This window comes from Vigna umbellata, chromosome 1 (genome assembly GCF_029865625.1).
Source record: "Vigna umbellata cultivar VRB3 chromosome 1, Vumbellata_1.0, whole genome shotgun sequence".
Taxonomy (NCBI): domain Eukaryota; kingdom Viridiplantae; phylum Streptophyta; class Magnoliopsida; order Fabales; family Fabaceae; genus Vigna; species Vigna umbellata.
Window position 1 is genome coordinate 45242506 of NC_142165.1, and position 24597 is coordinate 45267102.

The 24597-nt window shown below is 28.6% G+C and overlaps 2 protein-coding genes across 2 annotated transcripts; one reads left to right on the forward strand and one right to left on the reverse strand.

The window, feature by feature from the left end:
- Positions 1–10056: 10056 nt before the first annotated feature.
- LOC124836871 (U-box domain-containing protein 25-like) lies at positions 10057–12108 on the forward strand. The gene has a single exon (XM_088111079.1). It carries the CDS (start codon positions 10743–10745, stop codon positions 11913–11915), a length of 1173 nt encoding a protein of 390 aa, XP_087967205.1. The 5' UTR covers positions 10057–10742; the 3' UTR covers positions 11916–12108.
- A 9442-nt stretch (positions 12109–21550) lies between these two features.
- On the reverse strand, positions 21551–24459 carry LOC124836897 (uncharacterized). Its single transcript, XM_047312139.2, has 3 exons — positions 24002–24459; positions 22032–22170; positions 21551–21947 (listed from the first exon to the last, which is right to left on the reverse strand). The coding sequence occupies exons 1-3, from the start codon at positions 24440–24442 to the stop codon at positions 21763–21765; spliced, it is 765 nt and encodes a 254-aa protein (XP_047168095.1). The 5' UTR covers positions 24443–24459; the 3' UTR covers positions 21551–21762.
- Positions 24460–24597: the final 138 nt, after the last annotated feature.

The window sequence follows — 24597 nt, forward strand, 5'->3', positions numbered from 1 at the left end:
TTAAGCACCTTATGCAGTTGTACAGCATTGTGATTACTGCTAAGTTATTTATACATAAAAAAAAAAGTAAGACATGACTTCATTTCTTATAGAATTAGTTGACTTCCATGGCCATAAACAATTGATAAACCTGTTGAAGATTCCAAGTTTTCCATGCCGGCATTTATATTTTTGAAATTGTGATTGTGAAATATAACGTGCATGCACGAAATAAAAAAAAAAATCTATTGAATTGAAAGTATGCAATCTAAGATTAATCAATAATGTATTAGAAAAATAATTAAGAGTTAAACCTTTAACAAAATTGAACCAACTCCTTCCTATACTTCATATAGAAACTGATAGACTCACGATCCAAGTTTGGTGTTTGACTAATTGCTAATTTTCTCTCTATATATGAGAGAAGAAGAAAAAACTATTAATTATTGTGTGGTGAAATTAATTAGGTTAAAGATTTTCACGTAAGATATCGACCCCGTGATGCTATATAAATTTTCCTAGTTAAAAATTAATGGTAAATTTTTGTAAATCATTAGTTGACTTTTTTTTAATCATATTAAGTTAATTGGAATACACTAAGTTAATTGAAATACACCTCTCGTATTCCATAGTATTATTAACAATATTTGATCAACTCAAAGTTGGATGTCCACGGAAATCATCGTGTGCAGTGCTGCAGGCCAGGCTTGACTTTCATTCAGAAAATATTTGAAACAGCAGCTATATATGTTCATTTTTATTTTAAATATTTTTACTTGTAAATGTAAAAGAGTTTGCTATTGTATACTTTAAAATAATATATTTTAAGCATTAAGTAATTAGTCAAAAATATAAAAATAATATTAATGTGAAAAAATAGTATTAATATATACATATTTTAAGCAGTTCTGTGATTGAATATATATCACATTAGCCTCAATAAATTAATTACTTGCAATAGTTAAAATGAAAGTTTTCAACTTTACAAATTTAGAATGGTATATTAACTTATGATGTTATATTTATCTAAATATTCACTTAATTTTTTTCATTAGTTTTAAATTTAACAAGTTTAGTGAATATATCACATGTATTTCTTTACTAAAAGTAATATGAGAGTTCGTGGATTGGATTGGCTTAGATTTAAGATAAAATTAAATTTGTCTATATCATGCTATTAAACTTATTTGATTTATTTGGATTTTGAAGAATTTTATGGTTAATCTAGGCTGTCCCATTTGATTAATATTAGATTTCTTTGGTTAATATCCTTGTGTTATAATTAATCATAAAGTATATTACTAGCATGCAGCAGTTTTATCACCTAGAAAAGTTATTGCTTCATGATGTTCAATGGCCTCATTGATTGATTTCACAGAACCAGTACCATTAATAGATCCATATAAAAGCAGGCCTTATTTTCTGTTGGAGGCATTGGAGAAGAAGATGAAAATGGGGTGCAGTATTGTGGGTGTGAAAAGGGAATTGGAGGTGCACTTACTAATGCAAGGATAAAAATGAGAATAAAATTCTTTATGAGGGTGCAGGAAGAAATTATGGAAGAACATAAAGAAAGAGTCATATTATTGTAATATTAGATATGTCAAATTGGGATACAAACGTGAGCTAGCTCGACTCATTGTTTATTATTACGAGTTATGGAGGTGGACAATCTTTTTATATATTAGAATGTTATTTAAGTTTGATTGTTTTGTTTGTTACGTAAGTTAAAACTTTAATTTTACACTACTATCTGGTGAAATAAATTAATATTTTATTTTTTATTCTAAAAAAATTAATTAAATCAATCTATTTTTATTGTACTATAATAAATATATAAAGTAAATTAAAAAAACAAAATATTATTAAGTGAGTTAACATATTAATCAAAGATAAATTGAACTAAAAAAATTGAGTTTATATTTTCTAGCTCAATTTATAATGAGTCAACCGTGTGTTTGTTCACCAATGATAGATAAATTTTAATATAGATAAATTTAATGGATAAAGAATAAAAGTATATTATTTAGAAATTTAGTTTTTCTAAAAGTTTCTCATCAATTATATAAAACTAAATTGTTGCGGAGTCAAATTATATTTGTAAAGAGATACTAAGACAAAGAGCAAGTTAAAGTTAAATCCATTATAATTGACTCAAATAATTGATTCAGTTTCTATTAAAATTTTCATTTCCCACTTTTTTAGCTTTCTTTTTGTGATTAAGGACAAATATTATTAATAGTGTAGAAATCAATATTTTAAATTACTGAAAGATTGGTGAAGAAATTCTAATATTTGGCATGTTATTATTACAGAAAGAGTTAATTTATTACATACTTCAAATGATAATAAAAATAGACATACGTGAATTGTAAGATGATGGTATGAATGTATAAATGATTATGATTACTCATTTGTTATGTATATCATGTGGATATATTTAAAGTATCATTTTTAATTATAAGAGTCTAATATATTATTATAAAAAGAATTGATTTTTGTCACAGAAAAATTCATATTAATTGCATAAAATTAACAGGTAATTAGATATTATTCACAAATTATAGGTGAAAAATGTAGGTGAATTTATACAAAACAAGTTTTTTAAGTAAGGTTAAATACAAAATTATTCGTAAATAATGGAATTTGTAAAAACTTTATATATAGGTTATTCCGTATGTAAAGTTGGATAAATTATATAGAGAATAATTTGTATGTAAGTTATATATGGAATAATTTGTATGTAATGTTAGATGAATGTACGAATAAATTACATATGGAATAATCTTTAGTTAAGTTATATATGAAAAAATTTTGTAAGTATGCTAGTGAGATACATACCAAATAATTTATAGATAATGTTAAGTATTATCTTGTATGTAATATATCTTTTGAATCAAAAAAATATATTTTTGTTTTACTTTTTCCAATTTTTTTATATTTCTGTCAATTGAAATAAAATTTAAATCAAACAAAATAAAGGTTTACCAACATATCATTAACACTAAAATTTGATATAAACAACTCACTTAATCCAAATTCAAGTTATAAACAACATAAAATCCAAATCAAATGTAACAAGATATGATCTAAAAAAGAACAAGTGACGACAACTCAATCTAAATTGAATCTAAGAAGATATAATTCAAATCAAATTCTAACAAAACATAATCTAAGAGTGCTAACATCTAGAAGTGCAAAATTTTAAATGCCTAATATTTAGAGTAGTCATGTCCATATTGGTCTTGGTAATTGTGTTGGTGATTTTTTGTTGTGGCTGCTCCTGACCTTGTTGAGGTTGGTCTTACTCAGGCTCGTGTTGTTACTTTTATTGTTGTTGTTGTTTTAATAGTTTGTGTATCAAATGGAAGGAAAGGGAGGACAACACAAACAAATTATTGTAATTGTCGTTGTTGTTTTTGTAATTGTCGACTTAACCTCTCATTATCCTTTCTATAATTCAAAAAGTTTTTGTTTTAGTTGGACAATCTATTCTGAATCATAAAAGTGACTTGAACTTCTATGATAGGTGAGTTTATCCCCATGTTTAGTATGAGTAATCTCTGTAATTCATAGATTTAACTTTTTTTCTTTTCACCTATAGCGAGAACTTAACTATCAATCCTTACTCTCTTCTTTTTTAGTGTCTATGGGGATGATTCAAGTTGTCTAGCATAAGATGCAACCTCTGATCTAGCTTGAGAATATTTGCTCCTATATTCCTCTTATTATTCAAAAATATTAATTATATCATATATACAATACTCAACCTAATAAAAGAAATACCATAAAAATATACTAGACCTACATATATTTTCCTAGATTATTTCATCCACAAATTCACCATTAGTCTTTCCTGTATAAGTTTACTAAAAAACTTCATCAATATGTGATGGATGACCAAATTCCTTCTCCTATAAACAACATGACTAATATAGGTTGTTATAAAGAAATAAAAATAAAAAAACTATGTTTGGTTCTTACCATGCGAATTACATGCTCATGTATATTAATGGATCCACCTTATGTGTAAATTGTTACCTATTTTAGATGCTCAATTTTGTTGGGCTTATGATCACTTTACATGATATGAAGTGATCACTTTACATGGATCCACCTTATGTGTAAATTGTTACCTATTTTAGATGCTCGATTTTGTTGGGCTTATGATCACTTTACATGCTCATGTATATTAATGGATCCACCTTATGTGTAAATTGTTACCTATTTTAGATGCTCGATTTTGTTGGGCTTATGATCACTTTACATGCTCATGTATATTAATGGATCCACCTTATGTGTAAATTGTTACCTATTTTAGATGCTCGATTTTGTTGGGCTTATGATCACTTTACATGATATGAAGGAGAATTCCAAATCGCAAGTATTGAAATCCAAATCTCACATGTTTCTTGTAGTGATTTAGATAGTCTATATGAGGCTTTTGAGTGAAAATTATTTTTAAGATTTCCCCATCTTCAGGTCTCCAATCGACCTCCTTCTATGTAAAGATAATTTCAAAATACAACAACAATGTAACAATTGTATGTTAGAGTATTAAAAATGAGAACACTAGAATAATCTATTTTTTTTCTCTTCATTAGTTAGTGAACCACATGTAGGCCACACTTAGGATAATGTTGCTTAATGGTTATTGTGATGCCATTTGACACAATCCTACATGGATAAGACCTTAACCAAAGAAATTTAAGAAAAAAATTAATATACAATAAATTGATAAAAACAAGTAATGCAAATAACTTATATTAATCATTACCCATGACCATAAGGTGAAATCGTAGGAAGATCAACACAGCATGTGGAATCCTCCTAAATGTATGATTGCACATCACCTTGATTAGTAGATATTTCAAGACCTTTCTCAACAAGTGAATGATAGATTCTAAAGGCACTCGCAATGGTGAAGGAATTGGTAATGGTGATGTATTGATGATGTTGAGGGTGTTGTAGGTAATGAGGAAGGTGTCGATGCAACAAATGGCGATGGGGAAGATGTAGTTGTAGCATCAACACCTAATTGGGTAGGTATGTTGACAACAATTGGGGATATGGAGGAAGGTATTGGTGTAGGAGTTGTGGGTGAAAAATTTATCTTGTCTTTTCCTTTTTCATTGCCCTTTTTCTAATATCATTTGGGGGAGTGGATCTAAGGAGAAAGAGAGGTGAAATTGGGGTTGTTTGGATTAAGGAAAAGATTATGAGAAATGAAGGAATTTGAGATGAAAGTTTATGAAAGTCATGTGATGAGTTTGATAGATTAAAAAATGTTTTATTTGATAAAAATGAAATATTACCATTTTGTCCTTAGTTATAAAAGTAATTTAAAATAAAATGTAATTAATGTAAATTATGTTAAAATAAAATGTGAGTTATTATTATTATTATACATTATCATTGTATTATTATTTCTACTTTTTATTTAGCTATTGTATCAAGCATCTATAGAACCAAACCAAATAAATCTCACAACAAGGACCAAACATCTCACCAACTAAACACTAAGTCAAACCAACAGGTACATCATTGGTCACACCACCACATATAACACCGACCCTAACACCACAAACATTAGACCAAAACCATCACTATGTCACTAAAACTATAAGTAAGAGACTATAAGTACCATCTCCACAACACCATCGTGACCATAGAAGCAACATACCCAATACACTAGTAATTGCAACCTACATATCATTCAAAAGAAAAAAAAAATGAAATGGGAAATTGTGTAATAGCACATGAGGTGAGGTGTATTTTCCTATGAATGAGTCTGATACATCCCGAACGTGAGACTAGACTTAATATGTGATCCGGTAATAAGTGGGTAGGATAGACTCTAACTCATGACTTTATCATGTTAAGGAGTAGATTTTAATTCTAACTTAATTCCATAAAATCAGCTTATAAAGTAAAGTTTTCACCCACTTACATACTTTAATTTAATTTAATCTCTAATCAATGTAGAACTTCTAACAATTATTAATTATACTATTCGTACTACGAATATCCATTAACCATAAAAAATTAAATTAAAATTAAATTTATATTTCATTAGATTAAATTTAATTAAAATTAAAATTAAATTTTAATTTATATATTTCATTGAGGTAAATTTAATTATAATTAAAAATTAATTTATATTTAAATTTATAACTCTTATTTTTGTTCAGAATACATAATTTAAAAATAACATATCATTACAATTATAAAGAGATTTTAAAATTTAAAAATAAAAGAAAATATATTTAAATTAGTTTTATATTGAATTAAAATTAAACTATTCTCTTTAATCTTATATTTAATAGTCTCCAGAGAGAAGAATGACGTGAATTAAAGAGAAAATATGAAACTTTAGAAGGAAGGAATAATGAAATATTTTATTATATGTGATCTTATAATTTACAATAAAATATTTATTATTGACTAATAGTTACAAAAGTACAAACTCTTACCAGCATCACGAAATATTATACAGTAAAAAAATACACTACAGCTATTTTCTTAGAAGAGTCTATTCCAATTACACATTAATTACTTACAAATGTTTATATTTCATTTGGTAAAAGTTGAAAAAATAAAATAAACTAGAAGAAAGAACGTCTAGTTCTAAAAATATTCTTTTATTTATATTAATGATTTTTTTTATTTTTTCTATTAAAATAATAAATTATTTTCAGATTATAAAATATTTTGCATTTCTTCACTATTTTTGAAAAAAGAAAAATTTTTATTATTTGTACATTTTCCTTCTCAATTCCATTGTCTAACAACCATTATAATTCTTCCATTTCTCATCCTTTCATAGTTCCCTTTCTTTCATCTTGGCATCCAAACTAAATAAGTAATTCTTACCTTTTAATTTTATAACATATTATCTTGATAGATACGTTCTTAATAAATTAGTTGCCTGAAATTGCGGCAAAAATATCATATTTGTTATGAATTAAAAAAATATAGTCAATAGTCATATCTTTTCTGTTCTTTGATTTTGTGGACCCTGTCTTTTGTATTTTTATAAAATTTATTCACTGTTGTGTTTTATTCGTACTTATACATCATGTTCAATTCTAGTTTTTATAAATAATTAATTTGTATTTTAATCTTAAAATAAGAAGTCTAAGTTACAAAAAAGAAAATATATTTTATTAAATTGGTGAACTTTTCAAAAAGGATAACTTATTTTTGATAATGATAAATTATGTAAAAGTAACAGAGTCTAGAGGGCTTTTGTGGAGACAATAGTCCACAAAAAAATCATTGTGCAGTCACTGATATGAATATGGAATTATTGGATGGAAAAGGAATATATAATTCAAATTTCAAAACGAGATATTTTATGAGTTTCTAGAAGTTCAAAACGTTTGAATGTGTTTCTGGATGTTCCAAACATTTGATATTTTATATGATTTTTATTTTTTCTGGATTTATTGTCAGTCAGACTAATATGAAAAAAAAATGAAGTGAAAATCAAACACTCTTCCTATGCAAGAATAAGAAAACAACAATGGACAAGGAATTATCTAAATTAAAATTTAGATAATAGTGAAAATTAAATACAAATTAATTAGTAAGAGTAGTTTAAAATGTAACACAATATAGGTAAATTAAGGAAAAAGATGGGAAAATGTATTAATGTAAAATATAATATAAAAAATTAAACAAATTACATATAATAATATATTCAATTTGTATTATAGATATGCTTTATATAAAGAATATCCATATATATATATTTAAAAAATATTTTACATCTATTTATATAACTTATACATATATTATCATCTTAAATATATTCAAACTTCAATTGGTTTTTAATAGTAAAATACATACATAAATTGCAATATTAAAAGAGAATTTCTTTTTATTATTGTGCATAATATATAAAAACTTAAAATTCTTTATTTACTCCAAGAAAATATAGACTAGAAATTTGTTTATTTGGATAGATTTAATATATGATAAAGCCGTCAAAATAAACAAATACTTCAAAAATTATTCTTTGTTACCTATTGTTTTTCTTATTACATAAAAAACTAACTTTCACTGTTTCAAAGTGATACTTCGTTATTAAGTTCCTTTTCTTGCCTCTAGCAAGAAATAAAACTATGGTCAAGAAAATTAACACTATTATTTTTAAACAAAATTAAGTTTTCTTTTCGCATTATTACGAATACGAAAATTATGAGAAAATATTATAAATAAGATTGACTACAAATTCAAAAAAAATATGATTTTTCAATATAAATAAATTAAGTTTTTTACTAAGAAGATTTATCTAAACATGTTTCATTATACACGAGTAAGAAAAGAGTCATACTCGATTTTCTTAGAAAATTCGAGAAATCATAACCAAGTTAAGATGATATGGTGAACTCCTTCTTTTGTGTTATTATGCTAAAGATCTTACCATTTTTTAAGTAACTTAAGTTTTACCTATTTTTTCATTTCAATTCAAGAAACCTTGTGTGAGAAAAAAACATAACAAACAAATTAGCTTATATAAAAGCTTTTTTAGTCTTATATTCTAGACTAATTTTGAAAATATTGATATTCATAAGATTAAAATATCCTTTGTTACACAATGGATTGATGTATATTAAAAGAGAAACGCATATAATTTTGTTTTATCAAACCAGAGCATTTTCTCAAACCAGAACATTTTATCTATAAAAAGAGTGTTTTAGGTGTCTCAACCCAAACTCTTTATAGTCTTCCTTTATTTATAATTTTATGTTATATTGTATTATTTGTTATCATAACTGTTTAGTTTGGTCAACATTCTATTTTGTCTTATTATTATTTTTATTATTATTATTTTTTAACAAATTTTCAAAATATTTCTTTTTTGTTTCTTATGAATACATGGTCATGTTTTTCTTTACCTAATCTACCATCATATTATTAGTATAATTAGTCTATTCATAAAAAAATTATATGCAATAATACATACAAAAACAATGATGAGGATATTTTTATTTAATTATTAAATTTTATATTGAAATCACGTGAGAGGTGACATTATTCATTTATTGATGCACTTGAGCATCGAGCAGAGCATAATTATTTAAAATAAAACCCTTAGGGTGTGTTCTTTTTGATGGATTTGAGGGAGATGATTTGGAGGAGATGATTTGAATGGATTTGAGTGAATTTGAGGGTAATTTTTTTGTTGTTTTTTTGAGTGGATTTGTGGGTAATTGAGAGTGAATTTGAGGGTAAAGTTTGTGAGAATTAGTGTAGGATTTGATTGATGTGACAGATTTAAAAAATTAGTTTAATTGGTAGAAATTAAAGATTACCAAAATGTCCCTAGCTATTAAAGTAATATAAAATGTTAATTTTTAATGTTATATTTAAATGTATAAATGTTAATAAAGAGAGGAAATTAATTAATAATAATTAAAATTAATTTTAAAATATTAAAAAAATTATAATGTAGTAAAATAAAGTATTAATGTTATATTTAATTTTAGAAATGTTTGTAAAAAAATTAAAATTAATTATTAAAATGTAAAATAATAATAATAATAATTATTATTATTATTATTATTATTATTATTATTATTATTATTATTATTGATTATTATTAATAAAAATATGTAACCTGTGAAATATCCCAATACCCACAACGGACCCCACCTGGGATCCCTTCCCTGCCAAGAGTTCAACTTTCTCCTCTTCAACTTTCTCCGCACATCTCCGGGTGATGAAAAAGGTATACATCCCGCAAATCCCTTCAATCCGTCTTTGCATTTCTTTTGAAACGAACACAACACTGAACTCAATTCCTCGCTTACAAAACTTCGTAAACAGTGAAATCTGTTCAAACGAACAGAGCGTTAAGGATGAAATGAAGCATACCTATAAGTGGGTAATGTCTTGTAAATAACCAGTGTGAAGTGTGATATCTTCTCCAACAATTTGACAAAACCGAAAAAAAAAATGATGAGAAAAAGCTTTGTCGTTGTTTGTTTTCCATTATTTCAAACAAGAAGACTGTGCACCATAAAAGTATGAAAACATGAAAGGCAGAATTTTCTTCCATTAGGATTCAAACTTCAAAGGTATTAACATATTTTTGACTCTTGGTTGTCCAGTTTGACTGGACAAAAGCGAAAGAGTGTTTTGGTTTGACTGGATTGATAAAGAAGATGCCTGGGGTGGGGACCACGCTCACCATTATTCTATAATATCAGTTCCTATTCCACTTTCTTTCTCTAAACATTCTGTATTTTTGCCACATTCTATATTTTTTGCCATCGAATATTTGTCCTTTTCTGCTTTCCCTTTTGTTCAGACCTACACAAACTTCCCATCATCTCCCACTACTCTTTTCTGCTGCCAATGTGGAATTAATCTCACTCCTCAACTATGCAACTTTTTTCCTCACATTATCCATCACTTCCTTCCACTCTATGCAATCTTCTTTCCCCATCTCACACTTCTCACTTCTCACTTCTCATTTATAATGCACACTCCACTTCCACCCTTCTTGCACATAATTCTTTCTTCTTCTTCTCTCTTACTCTCTCAAGGCTTTAGAACCTAAAAGAGGAAATAAAAAAAGTTTCCCACTTTCTGACACCATCTTTGTGTCTGCTTTAGAATGCATGTCTTCCAGTTTAAAGCTTCACATGAAACATCATATTTGAGAATCCACTTTGATTGTTTTGTCTCTTTGAAGTTCCACTGGAGACAAACTCTATTTCTTCTTTCTTCTTGAGAATCTTCAGATTCTTTCCATGACCGAGTCTAAAAACATCATTCCTCCCCTATTCAGATGTCCCATAAGTTTAGACTTGTTGGAAGATCCTGTAACCTTGTGCACAGGCCAAACCTATGACAGGTCAAACATAGAAAAATGGCTTGCTGCTGGTAACCTCACTTGTCCGGTCACAATGCAAAAGCTTCACGATCCATCCATTGTTCCCAACCACACTCTTCGCCACTTGATCGATCAGTGGCTTCAACTGGGTCCCTTATTCGACCCTGCCAACCCTGAAACTTCAACTATTGAATCCTTAGCTTATCTGAAGCGTACCCTTGAATCCCATGAAAGCAGCTTAAAAACCAAGCTTCAAGCACTCACCAAAATCAGTCTTTTATCTGATGAGTATTGCTCCTTTAACAAATCATGTTTCCTCCAATTGAACTTCTTGCCACTGCTTCTTGAACTAGTTTTTGGAACTCAAGTATCAATAGATCACATGGACTTCATAGAGCTGGCACTTTGTTGCATTCAGAAATTGCTGCCACTCGGTAGTTTGGAGCCTCTAAATATGATCAAAGATGGGTCTAAATTAGCCATGTTTGTGCTACTAATTGAAAAGGGTACTAACTCAGTAAAGACTAGTTTGTGCCGTGTTATAGAGTCAGCATCATGGTCATCTGAGACAGAAGATTTGTGCTATATTCTTGGAAATTGTCCCAAACTAGTACACGAGATTGTTGAAGTTGTTAACCAAAATTATGAAGTTTCTGGGGATGCAATTAAAGCCATGTCAGCACTGTGTTCCTTGCAATCCAATAGAGAGAGTTTGGTGAGAGGAAGAGCAATAGAAGGTATGATGAGATACATCTCATCAGAAAGAAGAGAGCTGACCCCACTGGCAGTGAGAACAGTTGAGAAACTTATGGGGCTGGAAAGTGCTAAAGTGGCATTGGTGAACCACCCTAATGGTGTTGTGACTTTGGTTAATATGGTTTTCAAGGTATCTGATCAAGAATGCAGTGAGAGTGCTGTTGAGGTGCTTTTAGTTGTTTGTGGTGAATTTGAGCGTGCAAGACAGACAGCCATTGAAAGTGGAGTTTTGACTAGGTTGTTGTTGCTCCTGCAGAGTCAGAGTAGTTACACAACAAAATCAAAGGCAAGAATGCTACTCAAATTGCTAAGATCAGAGCCAAAGCAGAAATAGGATTGTCAATAATAATGTTAATAGCACAAGTATGTTTGTGATCAAATGATCATAACATTGATGAAGACTAAAAAGTGTATACGTAAGTGTTTCCTACATGAATTTATGAATTTCTGGTCTCCTTGTTCCCTGTGGTTGTAATCTTTTTGAATAATATGGGAATAGTTGAATCCCACTAGGAGTTTAAAAGTCAGTTTTGTCCTCATTGTTGCCCACTCACCCACTCACGACACAAGCATAAATTAAATACCATTCAATCTTTGAATCTACTACATCCACCATGAGTATAAAACAAATTCCACTAAATATATTTTTATTTAAATATATATATATATATATATATATATATATATATATATATATATATACATACATATATATATATATATATATATATATATATATATTATGAAAATGACACTTTAAAGATAATTACTGTAAAAAAAATTAAAATTATTAACGAGCACACAGATATTTGTTAATAAATTAAAATTATCGATAGTCTATAAGGTAAAAAATTTGTCGACAAAGTATTGGTTGATAAATTTTATTGACAATAATAATTATCTATTGATAAATTATAAAATATTTGTCGATAAATTTTACTAACGGATAAAAGCCAATGACTATAAATCTATCGGTAATTATTTGTCGATAACTACATATCGAAAAAAAAAACATCAGTAATTATTTGTGAAAAAATCAATAGGTAATTATTAATTGATAAATATTGATATGCTTCTGTCGGTACCATAATTGTCTTTCTGGTCCTCGTACTCTCCTTATTATTTTGTGTTCTTACTCTTTTCACTCATTCTCAATTAATTTATAAATATATTTTGTCGAATTTGGTTGGAAATTTGACATTCATTTTACTAAGAATTTTTCCAAGAGTTAAATATGTTTTTTATCCCTCAACTATAACGCAAAATTGGAATTAATCTCTGCTTGAAACTTTGATTTTGTTTGGTCTACTAACTTTAGAAATGATTAAACATAGTCCCTTCCACTTAATGCTAAAATTTCTCTGAGGTATCTAACGACGCTCCACTATAGTGTATGCATTGTTTACATGTCATTTCACATATTTTGTACATGCGGCAGTAATAATTTTGTGATATCCCAATCACCCAAGAGAGCACACACACATTCTCTTTCTCCATCACAAAACACATTTCATCATCCATCTCTTCATTTATTTTCTTCACCATCACTCTAAATCACCAAAATAGAGACCAATCACTCTCCATCAAAACCCACACACTAACTTCTTCCTCTACACACTACACTCACAACCCAAGAGCCCCCATTTTTTCCTTCAACCAAAACCAACACTCAATTTTCGTTTTCATTGGCCCATCAAAACATAGGCATATAGATTTCCCATCTGACAACCATGGTGGCTCACGATTGAGAGGAAGAAGAAGGAGAACGCGAGGGAGAATCGACGCTGATAATGTAATCGACATGTTATGGTCGTGGTGACAATGTCAACGAACTAAGGGATGAGATCGCCAGTTGTCGGCATGGTTGGATTTGAAACGAAGAAACCCTACACAAAAAAGAAGGAGAAAAATGGTGTTGTGATGTTGCTTCTTAGGAGCGCTACAACGACTCTATTACAAAAGAGTGGGCACCATAGAAGAAGCTTCAATGGCCATGGGGGAGAATGCAATCTCACATAAGAGGTAGAAGATGAAGGATTCAAATGGGGGAAAAAGGCATCGTTTGACATGTTAGAAAAAATTTAACGTCATTCAATTGGAGAGACGGTATGTAATCGTTTTCAAAGTCAAGGAACCAAATAGAATCAAAGTTTTGAGAAGACACTAATTTCATTTTGTAATATAATTGAGATACAAAATATATTTAAACCAAAATTCTATTTTTGACATTTATTGACATATTTTAAAAAATTAAGTGACCATCAAATTTATAGACTAATTTTCAAAAATTCAGATACTGATGAATTTTCTAACGGATTTAACCATAAAATGATAAAAACTCAAAATGAAAACTTTAACATTCATTTTACTAACAGAAATTATCGAAGAAATATTAAGTCGATAATTACAATTTTAAAGTTCATTAGTAAAATCATCGATAAATTCTATTTTACCAACATTTTTTTCATCATAAAATTTTATCAATAATTTAACAATTTTTTGTATTAAATATTAAGAAACTAGTAAAATTTAATTTATTTTTCCTAGTAGGGTAGAAGTTAGTTTTAAATGAGAATAAGGTGAAATTAGGACTTTACATAAAAATAATTAAATAGAAAAGCATCATAAATTAAAATAAAATAAAAAGTGTTTTTTAAATATTTTGAGTAATGACATTGAAATCCTTCAATTTAAACTTGTACTATCTTCGTTTTTCATCCCTGTTATGTTAAGTGTTTTTCATCCCTGTATGTTAAGTGTTTTTCTTTTTTTTGATAACATAAAGTTATCATGGTTGGGAAACAGAGGTACATATTTCCTCATATGTAAAAGCAAAATGGGTACTATGCGAAAGCGAAAAAAAATAAAAAGAGTAAAGAAGAAGATAACATCAAAAATTTTACATGAAAAACCCTTTTGGGAAAAATCACAGGATCTTATCTAGTAAAAAGATCTCCATTATAAAAGTAGAATTACAAAGTGTTTCTTTCTATACGAGGATCTCTCTATGAATCTCACCCTCTCGGATGATATATAAAAAATTCTCCCTATGAAACTCTCTCTTTCTCTCAAAGAGGAATACAAAGAACTCTTTAACTCTCTTATGATTTTTTCACATGGAAATGGATGATCAAGTCCTCACAAGTTTCCCTATTTATAGGAGAAAAATGTAGCTTCTCCAAAAAATGTTTAATGAAGGTTAATAAATTTCCACAATTCAAATGAATGGGTCCATCCTTTTGATCTCTCTTCAAGAATCTACACTCTTGCTTTTTGTGGTCATCTTTTCCACAATAAAAGCATGTCAAACCTTTGGGGCGAGACTTAGATCTTCTTTGTTACTTTCCAAAAATTCCTTTACTTCTATGTTCACTCCTTCCTTTATTTTGAACAACATTGACTTCCGAGTGACTACTCATTCCCCTTTCTTTTCTTCTGGATTCTTCATTTAGCAAACTATATGTAATATTATACAGACTAAGCTTTTCGTCTAGTGTTGAGTTATTGAGAGTGACAACCAATGTGTCCCAACTCTCAGGTAGAGAACTGAGGAGTATAAGAGTTTGTAACTCATTATCAATCTTCATATATGCTTTCATCAATTAATTCATAATACCTTTGAAAGTGTTTAGATGCTCAATCATATTTTGGTCATCATAGTACTCCAACTTTACCAATCATTTGATGAAATGAGTTTTGTTTCTAGGAGTTTTCTTTTGAATCATAGATTCAAGGTTCGTCCAAAACTCATATGCATTGGTATAAGTCGACACATGCTCAAACAAGCTCTTGTCGATGTATTTTTGAATCATAGCCACAACTTTACGATTCAGACTTCCAATCTTTTTCAGTCTTCTGGCGTTTCCTCATTTGTGATTAGCTTATACAAATTATTGTAGTATATATGGTCTTCCATCATTGGCTTCCAATAGGAATAATTATTTGTAGTTAGCTTGAACATGTCCCCATCATGAGCGAATGTTCCTTCCATCTTGAATTATACAGGATTATGATTTTTCAAACCAATAGCTTTGATACCACTCTTGAGAACAACGGTACCTATTCTCTTCTCTGTGAACGCAAAATGGGCACAATGTGGAAGTGAAAAAAAAAATAAAAGAGTAGAGAAGAAGATGACACCAAATTTTTTACGTGGAAAACTCTCTTGAAAAAAATCACGGGACCTTGTCTAGTAAAAAGATATTCACTATAAAAGTAGGATTACAAAGTATTTTTCTCAATAACTGAGAATCTCTTTATAAATTTCACCCTCTCTCTATTGGATTCTTTCTTTCTCTCACAAAGGAATACAAAAAACTATTTAACTCTCTTATGATATCTTCACCTTAAAGTGGATGATAAGTCTTCACAAATTTTTTGGTTTACAGGAGAAAAAAAAATGTAATTTCTTTAAAAAAATGTTTAATAAAAATTAATAAATTTTTACAATTTCAACGAGTTCAAACAAAATTCAAATACATTCTTCAAATATAATTAAATATGCATGTCTGAATATCAAAGATTAATTCCAAGACTTTGGAATGTTGATCTCCTTTTTCCGTACATTTGTGATTTGAGAATCACGATTGAGATTTCTTTAGTAACCATTGGAAACACGTTGGTGCATTTTAATTTAATTTGGATGAGAAAAACAAAGGCATCAACTATAAGATAAAAAATGAAAAGGATGTGAGTGTAATGTTACCTAAACAAGGTCCAAATATGGTTGTCACTTTCAAAATCTTTGGCAAAGTTAGGAAACACGTTCATACATTTTAATTTAATTTCAATGAGAAGACAAATGCATCAACACCTCACATCATGACTTTAAGTTAAGGGAAATAATTTCCTAATATACTCTTTTAGAGAATGCATTCATATGTCAAAAACGAAAAGGCCGAGAGTTTATATTAATTAAATAGAAGATGTCCAAACATGACACTTTTGAGATTTCTTCCACAAAGATTGGAAACATGTTACGTTTTAATTTAATTTCAATAAAAAAGAAAGAGTAAACTATCAGAGAAATATATGCACCTTAGATAAATAGAGGTGTGCTTGTTAATATTATAACATTTTTTTATAGATAAATTTCAAGATGTAAAACTTTGTTATATAGATAAATTTTACCTTTTGAAATTGATCTATAAATAGTTATGACGACGTATATAAAAAAATGTTAATAATTTGTCTTTAATATATTCTTTTACAAATTTGTTAAAAGTATATATAATTACAAATTACTTTCAATATTATTGAAGTTTTTTTCTTTGCTTTAATATTTATAAAAAGCTTCATTAAGTGAGTCCCCATGAATACTATGTGGATTTTTTTGTTAAAACAGTCAGTCACGTAACAAATTACGCCATGTAGTGCGATACGATGTCGTTGCCTAATTATTTTTCTTGTTTATTATTTAACAATAAAAATGCTCTGCTGTTTTTGGAGGGAGAAGAATAATCTTTTGCTGTTCACACCTCTACTTCTGACGAAACTCACCCTTAACCATATTGTTTTAGCCCAAACAAGCTGAAAATAATTTCGTATAACCACCACCCATGCTTCTATTAGCACCCCCTCATCGACCTAAATAATTTTTCCCACTATACTTAATTCCAAAACAAATCCACATACATACAATTTAATCATTAATAACATTAAATTAAGTCTAGATTTTCCAGTCCTATTTTGGTTTAACTCATCAAGCTTATTAAATAAAAATGGCTGATTTTTTTTTTCTAAATCTATATTTTAAAAATCTATGTTTTCCATAATGTATATTTACGACTTAAGCTGTGGCCTTAGAAAATGAATTAAAAAAGATTGAATGTAATTTGTAAATTCTATTATAAACTAATCCTCGATTCGATTTTGTTTTTTATGCTCTATTTCGTGAATTCGAAATTGAATTATAATGGAGAAATGTTATTTAAATCGAATCTTTCAATATAGTTCTTAGACTTAAATGAAACAAAAGAAAAAAAAGAATTATATAAATTTATAAATATTAAAAATATCTTTGGATTAGTAATATATTGGATAAAGGATGAAAATACACATAAAGTTTTTAAGATTGAGTTTAACGTGAGCATTGCGTGCTGTGAAGTTGTTGTAGACGTGTCTTCTTCAAACACGGAAGCATAATGAACAACTGAATTCATAGTCAAATCTATCAAACTCAGATGATGTAATAACCCTTTGTCCCTAATCTGCTCAATTTGCTTCATTCTATCTCTTACACACATCGCTTTCAAAAATAAATATAGACGTTCAAAACCAACTTCCCAACCACATACATCGCTAACTTTATAACCTCTACACTTTTCTGCTAAAGTTTATTTCGTGTTATTTCTTTATTCAGCCTATAAAATATATTAAAAGAAATCTTGATATAATAGTTTCTTATAACAAACTAATAATTTAAATATATTTTTCTTCTTCGATTGATTCTAAAAATATCATCTTCACGAACTAAAGATCAAGATATTTTAAAATGTTAATATCAATATATTTTGAGAAAAATAGCCATCCATCAAACTCTGATATTTGTGAACCATCTCACGTCATCAAATGGTTCGGAAATTCCGCACCTTCCTTTACCGTGTCCTTTTTTTCTGCATGATTAGCGCCACGTAGATAATGACGCTAGTTTTATATTTATCCTTTGGTTAGTATTAAATGTTTTCCCATATGTATTTTTTTAATTTTATTATTTTGGTTTTAGGCTCCATTAGTAACTAAATTTCTATATTTAGGTTTTTCATTCTTTTGGTCTTTATATTTTTTTTCTTAATTGAGTTTTTACTCTCTTTTTTTAAATTTAATTAAGTCTTTATTTTTATAAAAAAAAAATATTAGTGTGACTCATTTTGTTCAATTAAGGTGTGTTATCTAGAAATGTCATATGTCAAAATTTAGGTTTGTTAAGTATCAAAATTTAAGTATGTCATATGATATAAACATTATTTGGAATGGTTTGACGTAAAATATTTATAAGTGACTTTTTAAGTTTATTGTCAAATATCAAGGCTCAATGCAGGTGGATACTACCAAGTTAGAGTATGGTAGCGATAGAGGGAATTTTGGTAGAGCAATGAAATGCGTAAAGATCGAAAAGAATATCAACAATGAAAGCACTATGTTAGGCTAACATTGGAACTGAAACACAAAAGTTAGGGAAGCGAATGATATCAAATACCTTAGTAGTCCTAATCGTAGATGATGGATACTAGATATTACGCAATTTGACCTATGCAATATTATAACTAACACATTGAGTATTCTACCTGTGGAATATGTTTGCAAGAATGGAATTCAAAGGAATTGACGTGACCCGCACAAAGGTGAAACATGTGGTTTAATTCGATACAAAGCAAATAATCTTACTAAGACTTGACATGTTGCGAATCTTCTTAAAAGAGAGGATTTTGAGAATGCAAAGACTTTCAAATAGTATTAACATTAATTTAACAAAAATAACTATATTGAATCATTTTACAAAAATAGTTAAAATAACAAATATTAAAATTAGGGTTAAATATGTTTTTAGTCCTTAAACTATTGGTCGTTTCTGGTTTTCGTCCCTCTTTCAAAGTAAGGTACAACTTGGTCTTCATTCTTTCCGAAACGTTCGTTTTAGTCCTCAGAATTTTGGTTTTAGTCCTCATTTGTTGCTAAATGAGGACCAAATTTTTAAACAGTGTTTAGTTTTCGAGGACTAAAACAAACGTTTCTAAAAGAATGAGGACCAAATTGTACCTTACTTTAAAACAGGGACGAAAACCAGAATCGGTCAATAGTTTAGGGACTAAAAACATATTTAACCCTTAAAATTAAAACGAATCAAAAGAACCTTTGATTTTAAATGTATTTATGAGTTTGTATAGTATAAAGTTGGTTTAATTAATTATTTGATTCATGTTTTCGTTAAAAAATGTCAAGTTAGTACTCTAGTTTTTTTCTAGTCTCCATTTTATTCTAATTTGTAAAAATTGATGCAATTTGATCGTAATTTGATTTGTGGAAAATGAATGCAATTTGGTTATTTTTATTAAATTTCTTGAAATTGATTAAGGATTTTTCTTCAAAATTGAAGTAGTTAGTAAGAATGATTTGCTTTATTAATGTAGTTAAGATAATCCTAATGTCAATATTGATGAAAAATTGTTAATCCAGTTAAAAAATTTAACGCAAAGAACAAAAGTGTCAATGTTGATGAAAAGCCGTTAATCCAGTAAAAAAATTAACGCAAAGAACAAAATTGCATCAAATTTTTCACAAATTAAGATTAAACTTAATCAATTTTTACAAATTAAAACTAAAAAAGTTGAAGAACAAACTTAATATTTTAATCCAAAAACATGAACCAAATAACTAATTAAACTTAACAAAATTTACTATTCTACTCTCGCTAACAATTCTATAGGAAACCTCTCGTCCTTAGAATATGTGATATCATAGTAATATGACATATATTATTTATACAAAAATCCTAATATTATCAAAAGAAAATTTTTTATATTTCGTGATTTAAAATAAAAAAATTTTATAATTACGTAAACTAAAATGATAAAATAAAGCAATTGTATGAATTATTTATATCTCTTAATATAAAATTATTTTGAAAATTAATATTTACTAATTTTTGTGATATTTATGAAATATTATGTCTTTTATAAACAAAAATATTTTTAGAAATAAAGAATTTGTAACTTTTTTATTTTATACCTTACATTGATTAAGAATATTTTTGTTAATTAAATTAATTCAATATTATCAATTTTATAAAAGAAAAAAATGAATATTTTTTAAATTAGCTTAAATCATAATAATTAAACGGTGTCCAGATTTAACATGATTTTTTTAAACTAAAAACATTAAATAAAAAAATTATTAAAAGTCTGTGTGTGTCTATATATATATATATATATATATATATATATATATATATATATATATATATATATATATATATATAATTAACATCTATAAGTAAATGTCAAAACTATATCAATAATACCTTGTCATGACTCTAAAAATATCTTTGTTTAAATATCTACATAAAAAATAATTTAGAAGTTGTAGCTTTTTATTTTTGTGAAATCAAGAACATTAAACAAATTTAAGTAACACTATCATTTTTAATCAATAAGAAATTACATATAAAATTTAAGGACACGGTTCTTATGAGTATTACAGAAGAGAGTTTAAAGTTGATGAAGAATGATAGTTACATTTTGAATTAAATTTTAAGGGTTTTTAGTAGAAAAGTAAATTAGTTTATTCTTTAACTTTCTAAAATATCAAATTCTTTAATTTTCTCTTACTTCTCTTTAATTTCTTTTTAAAGATCTTTTTTTTTTCATTAGTCTACAAGCTTGGGGATAGCTAATAGTAGATGTAATTCAACTAGAAAAAACTTTGTTTGGGATAAGTTTTTCTATTCTCTTATAATTTTAAGATCTCTTTTCATCTTTTTGTAGTATGTCGTAGGATTGATTACATGTATAATCCGACTAGAAATGATGAATCCTTGTCAGTTTGAATTAGCGGTGATATGTTTCTGTCATATTTGGTTTCTTAAGAACAAAGTAAAGGTTCTATAAGCATCATCATCCTCTTTTTTCTTAAGAGCAAATTCATTAAAGAGTATGACATTTCTAGAAAAAGGAAGTTAACATTGGAATTTGAATTACGTTATGAGAGCAGAACAAAATTTAATTGAAAAATTAGACATCATTTGAACTTAAATGTTGATGATGTTGCCTGATAGAATTGAAATATTATGTCATGACATGGATTGAATATCTATGGTGACGAGGGACAAAATTTGGATTTTGTTAAGTTAGGATTTTGGAATTTGAAAATCGGTTTTTGAATCTGATTTTACATGTTTTAAATACACTTTGAAAACTTGAGACCAATTGAATAAATATATGCTTGGTACGGAATATAATTGAAATGAAAATATTTGAAACCGAAGAATATAAAGCTTTACTTGTAACAATATTTTGATATTAATATATATCACTCAAATGACAATTTGGTTACTAAAGTGATATATATCATTAATTACAAGATATGAACACCCTAATGAAAATTATTGGTCGGCTTCAACTTTTTGCTTTTATATAGTTGACGCTTAGTATGGGTTAACCAAAACGTATCAATATTGTGAGGTCTTAAGACAGTGTGATGAAGTTCTGCAGAGAACTGATCAAACTTGGAGGCCAGTGCTTTGTGTCTCTAACATATGAAATGTCTGTAAAATGGGGATCAAGAAGAGTTGCAATGGCAAACTGGTTTTCAGCAAGCAATGCGGCGTGTTTATCTGCATATAAGGCTGCCGCAAGAGCTGCATGTATTTCTGCAGAGGGATGTTGAATTAGAGAAAAGTGAGAGTTTTCCATTTGTAGCATGACCATGAAGTGCAAAAATTCTACGAATATACCTGGATATCCTTTTAGGGATATTGAAACGTCCTCCATCTCTGCAATTGCTTCTTCTCTGTCACCAACTTCATACAGGGCCAATGCCCTTCCTACCCTTGCATACTCTGAGAATGCCAAGTCTTTGTAGCTTTCAACAACCTGAAAATAACAGGCTGGGAAGTATGTTAAGAAACATGACACAGTTCAAGGAAGAAGAATATAATTGAGAGAATTATGAAATTGTATTATTTGGAATGCATAGGGGGGAGTTTATACTAATAAGCCAACAATGCTAACCGACCTCTATCTCCACTAACTATATTTCTAATAATGTATATCAGATTACAGCGTATGAGAATAAACTTGTTGAAACTTAGAATGTGATTTGTGATGCCACGAAATAGCCCAGGTTGAGGCAACAAATATAAATTAGCTGAATGAAGTAGCAAGGTAGATGAGTTGATGATACGCAATATCTTAAGCTTGGAATGTTAATGAGGTCTTGAACTAAAGAGAAATCTGAGGGTGTCATTAAGTGAGCTTTTATGAACTTGATTGGAGTCCTTCACTCCGTCAAGCCTGTGCAAAGCTCACTTTTACCAGGTTTAGTAGGTGAAGGAAGAAGGTACGGCAAACCTGCCATCAACATAACAATACTGCATTTGTTTCAAACTAAACTCTTCTAATTTCCTATTCTTGGTATGAATTTTGCACGATACTCAATCTATTATAAGTACTTCATGAAATTGAGATTGTATGGTACATTTGCCTTGCTTCCAATTCGATATCCTTTCTGTTTTCTGTTCCAACATTAAAATTTGAATCTGTCACGAGTATAGTGAAACCACATGATGCCTACATGGTGCAACGGTCATGTTTCAAAAGCCACTGCATAGCATGGCCTAGAGTGGCAGATCAAATATAATATAACTATGAAGCTATGACCAATCCTTTACTTCTCCATACTCCGTATAAATAAATATGGCTGGCATATTCAGTTTCCAAAATGAACCTAGAATAACCCAATCATATAAATATTTGCCTTGCCTTCCATTTCCAGTGTGTACGTGAAAGTAATCTCATCTATTATTTCACTCTTCAAATTTACAAATATGGAGTTGTCATTCATAGAATGTGACAAAGTGACCTATTTACATTTCATGCAAATGATGTCGTAAGTTGTAACTGAGACTACATCAATCATCTAATGATCAATGTCACTGCTACGCTAACCAAACAACATGATCATATACTTAGATAAAAAATCAACAAAGTTGAACAATAAGAGGATATTTTTAACTTTCAAAAAAAGTATTTGTTGTTGGTATTAGCATTACTAGCTGCAAAACTTTACCGGAGATACCCTGATTTTTCGTTCAAATAGTTCATTTCCCAATTGAGGTTTTGATCAGCATAGACAGATACAATTCAATCTTGCTGATCAAATAAAAAAGATACAACTCAATCTTAAAGAGAACACACATTTCAGGGAAATCTCAATATGTTTTTTTTTCTCATTAAAAGAAGATAAATAAAGAACAGGAGCAGTCCTATCATAATCCATCAGCGAATTTTATGGAAAGCCTGAGATCATCTTCAGACTCATCACTACTCTGAAATTCAAACGCAACAACCTAAATGGAGTAATATAAATTAGTTATCAAGAAGTACAGACATTTTACTCAATAAATAGTCTGTACACTGTGCTATCTAATCAGAGGTCGTAATGCATAATAAATTTATTGATTTTTTCTTTAAAAGTCGTAATACCACGATATTGTTTCTGATAATGTATAGAAATTAAACAGTTTTCAAAACGTTATTTGTTTTTATCCCTTCTTAGTATGTAAGACAATAATAAAAAAATACTCAAATAAATAACTTTTGATGAATACAGATTAAATCTGAAGACGAACCCTAACCCATATAATATTACGAGTAGATTGGAAATGAAAGAAGAAAGCGTAGCTAAATAAGTGCACTTCATTACCTGAGAAAAGTAACCAAGAGCAGCAGCAAAGTCTCCCTGAGCCTGCAATTCCCTCCCTTTCTCCAACAAATCCACTGCTTGAGAGACTCTCTGTGAAACTAAAGCACTTGCTTCTCTTTCAGCAGCACTTAGAGGGTCATACATTGTGGCAGCGTATGAGGAAGAAGACCCATGTTGAAATTTATCAATTGCACCGTTACCATCACCAAAGCTGGGAACGGGAAGGAGAACGAAACTAGACAGGGGCAGAGAGAAGAGGAACAAACGCCTATTTGGATGTTGAAGAACTCTGCTCTGAGAATTATAGATTCTGGTTTTGGGGTTCCGCAGAGGAAGATGGGAAATGGGTGCTCTGCTGCATGCACCCGCCATAGTTGTTTTTTGAGTTAGGAACCAAAATAAGGAATCTCTGAAACCATAACTGAAGTGAATTATGCGCATGAGATCAGATATTTTGGACTCCTTATCAAATAAATATTCAATGGTTAAGAAACGATTCAATCTTGTATTTTACAAGTTGTGCGTCATTTCATTTTAGATATATTTCATTTACTCTATCAATTTAGTGTTTTCTTAACAGTTTATAAATATATTTT